At 40.9% G+C, this 2,779-nt stretch overlaps 1 protein-coding gene across 1 annotated transcript in view; it reads left to right on the forward strand.

Annotated features, from left to right (window-relative positions):
• Nucleotides 1-2,779, forward strand: part of LOC101985822 (guanylate-binding protein 5) — a 14,863-nt gene that overhangs the window by 4,094 nt on the left and 7,990 nt on the right. The window contains exons 3-4 of the mRNA XM_013350012.2: nucleotides 437-564; nucleotides 1,707-1,816. Of these exons, the coding sequence (XP_013205466.1) occupies nucleotides 437-564; nucleotides 1,707-1,816 (238 nt within the window). The remainder of the gene's footprint in view (nucleotides 1-436; nucleotides 565-1,706; nucleotides 1,817-2,779) is intronic.

Here is a 2,779-nt window from a genome sequence, read left to right on the forward strand (position 1 = left end):
GCATTCTGCTCTGTTTACTCCTCCCTCCTGTTTTAACCTATCAGGGCAAGCAGCTTCTTTATTTAATTAACCAATGACCTTCCTCCATCAAACTTTAAGTCGTTAATACTCTTTGCCCATTCCTTTACTTCTAATTATATCATCAATTGTCTGTTCTTCTGTCTTGCCAATTTGTTTCTCTTGCATCCTAGCTTAAATTCTCAAGGGAATTCCTGAATTCCAGATGCCCTCTTTATTATCTTTTTGTTTTTTGAGACAGGGTTTCTCTGTAGTTTTGGAGCCTGTACTGGAACTAGCTTTTGTAGACCAGGCTGGCCTCGAACTCACAGAGACCAGCCTGCCTCTGTTTCCTGAGTGCTGGAATTGAAGGTGTGCGCCACCACCACCCGACTTCCAGATGCCTTCTTACTTCAATCCCACTCCCTTTGCCTCTCAGGCTTTTCTGTTGGATCCACTGTGCAGTCTCACACCAAGGGGATCTGGATGTGGTGTGTGCCTCACCCCCAGAAGCCAGACCACACCCTAGTTCTGCTTGACACTGAGGGCCTGGGAGATATTGAGAAGGTAAGGAGAGAGGATTCTGTTTGGATTAGATTTATCTTCCCGGGTCTCTAAATACTCTTAGTACAGGAATTTCTCTTCTCACCGCCCATAAAATTGGCATTTCCAGTTGACCTGAGTGTACTTTTGCCCTTTATTTTTAATAGGCAGAACCTGGATGCATGGAGTGAGAAAATACCTTCATAAGGCAGAGTCCATACTGAGGGTACTAGAGCGATGATGAACTAAGTACTTCCTAAGTACTGAAGCACAGTGGAATTTAAATCACTGCTTCAAACCCAGTCCTACCGAGAATGTGGACTAATAGTTGGCTACTGGTTAGATCAAGTTGCTAAACCATGCCTGTAGTACCTGTAGTTCCATGGTTTTGACAAAATAGATGTCTCTCCAAATGTTTTTCTGTTTGTCTTGCGCAAATAATTATGTGAACAGTGGACATACTGGCATTTTCTAGTTGTATACTGGTAAGCATTTAACACACCACTCACCATGAATAAAACACTTCAGTCTAAAGCACACCACTTTTTCCTAAATATTCCCATTCTTATTGACTTCAAGTTTCCAATGTGGAGTTCCATTTGGACCTGGGGAGATATGCCTTTTAACCAGTATGAGCTGGTTCTTGGACATTACTAGAACTTTCTCTTGAATGTCCAGTGTGAAAAGGTTTTTGTTTTTGCTTTTTCTTCATTTTAAAATTTCTGTTTTGTCAAGATTCACAGATGATAAGACATAATTTGAACTTGATTTACTCAATCTGCAGCATAGGAAAAGTTATTATAAACTCATTCTTCCACATTGTCTTGGAGTGAGATAAGATTGTTAATGAGACCACCTTCTGGGTAGTAGTAAGTAATACAGATATATGTACCATGCATATAAGACGGTCTGTTTTGCCCCTGTAAAACTTTACTTTTAAGTATTCTGGTTGCCCTACTAACTTATTCATTTTGCAACCATCTAAGCGTGATTAGAGGAAAGACTAGTGAGTTAGCAAAGAATGATAAATCAGTAGTATAAAATTACCAATGGGAAAAGCATGCAAATTATTTTTCTTTGTTTAATATCTGTATATTAACATTTTATTTTTGGTGATATTCACCCAAGAATGTCCCAACGCATGACTCAAATTTCTTCTGTTCTAGATGAATAAAAACACTGATACTCAGATCTTCGCACTGGCAGTCCTTCTCAGTAGCACCATTGTATACAACACCATGACCAAAATTGACCAGGGGGCTATCGACCTACTGCAGTATCCTTTGTGGTCCAGACCAGTCCTACAGTGGAGAAAACACACCATCTATTCACCTATGAGACTTTTTGGACTCATAACAGTTTAAACAAAGGGGCAATGGTGATGGCTCAATCAGAGAAATGTTTGTCACCCAAGAATGAGGACAGGAGTTTGGATCCATAACATCTATGTAAAAATCCAGGCATGGAGTCAGGTAGTGGTGGTGCACTCCTTTAATCCCTGCACTTGGGAGACAGAGGCAGGCAGTCCTCTGTAAGTTCGAGGTCAGCCTGGTCTACAAGAGCTAGTTCCAGGACAGGCTCCAAACTACAGAGACACCATGCCTCAAATAAATAAATAAATAAATAAATAAATAAATAAATAAATAAATAAATAAATAAATAGCTAGCAAGCCAGGCAAGGCAGTGTGTACCTGTCACTCCAAGACTGGGAATAGGTGCGGGGAGTCTAAGACAGGAGGACTCCTGGGGCTTCCTAGTCAGCTCTAGAGCCAATCAGGTAGTCTCACATTCAGTAAGAGACTGTCTCAAAAGACAAGGTGGAGAGAACTAGAAGAAGATATCCAACACCAACGTCTGGTCTCAATAGATATGCACATCTGTACACACAAAACTGCGTGCACACATACACGCACACATACGTGTAGATGGAGCGGCGGACTGCGTTCCTACCCAGCTCCCGCCCAGCTAGCTTTATACCCGAAATAACAACACACAAATTGTATTCTCTTAAACACTGCTTGGCCTATTAGCTCTAGCCTCTTACTGGCTAACTCTCACATCTTAATTAACGCATTTCTAATAACGAGGTGGTGGCTTACCAGAAAGATTCTTTTTTTTAAAAAAAATATTTCTTATTGTTTATCTACTTTATTTTATGTGCACTGGTGTGAAGGTGTCAGATCCCCTGGAACTGGATCTTCAGACAGTTGTGAGCTGCCATGTGGGTGCTGGGAATTGA

The sequence above is a fragment of the Microtus ochrogaster genome, chromosome 21, assembly GCF_000317375.1.
Source record: "Microtus ochrogaster isolate Prairie Vole_2 chromosome 21, MicOch1.0, whole genome shotgun sequence".
In the NCBI taxonomy this organism is placed as follows: domain Eukaryota; kingdom Metazoa; phylum Chordata; class Mammalia; order Rodentia; family Cricetidae; genus Microtus; species Microtus ochrogaster.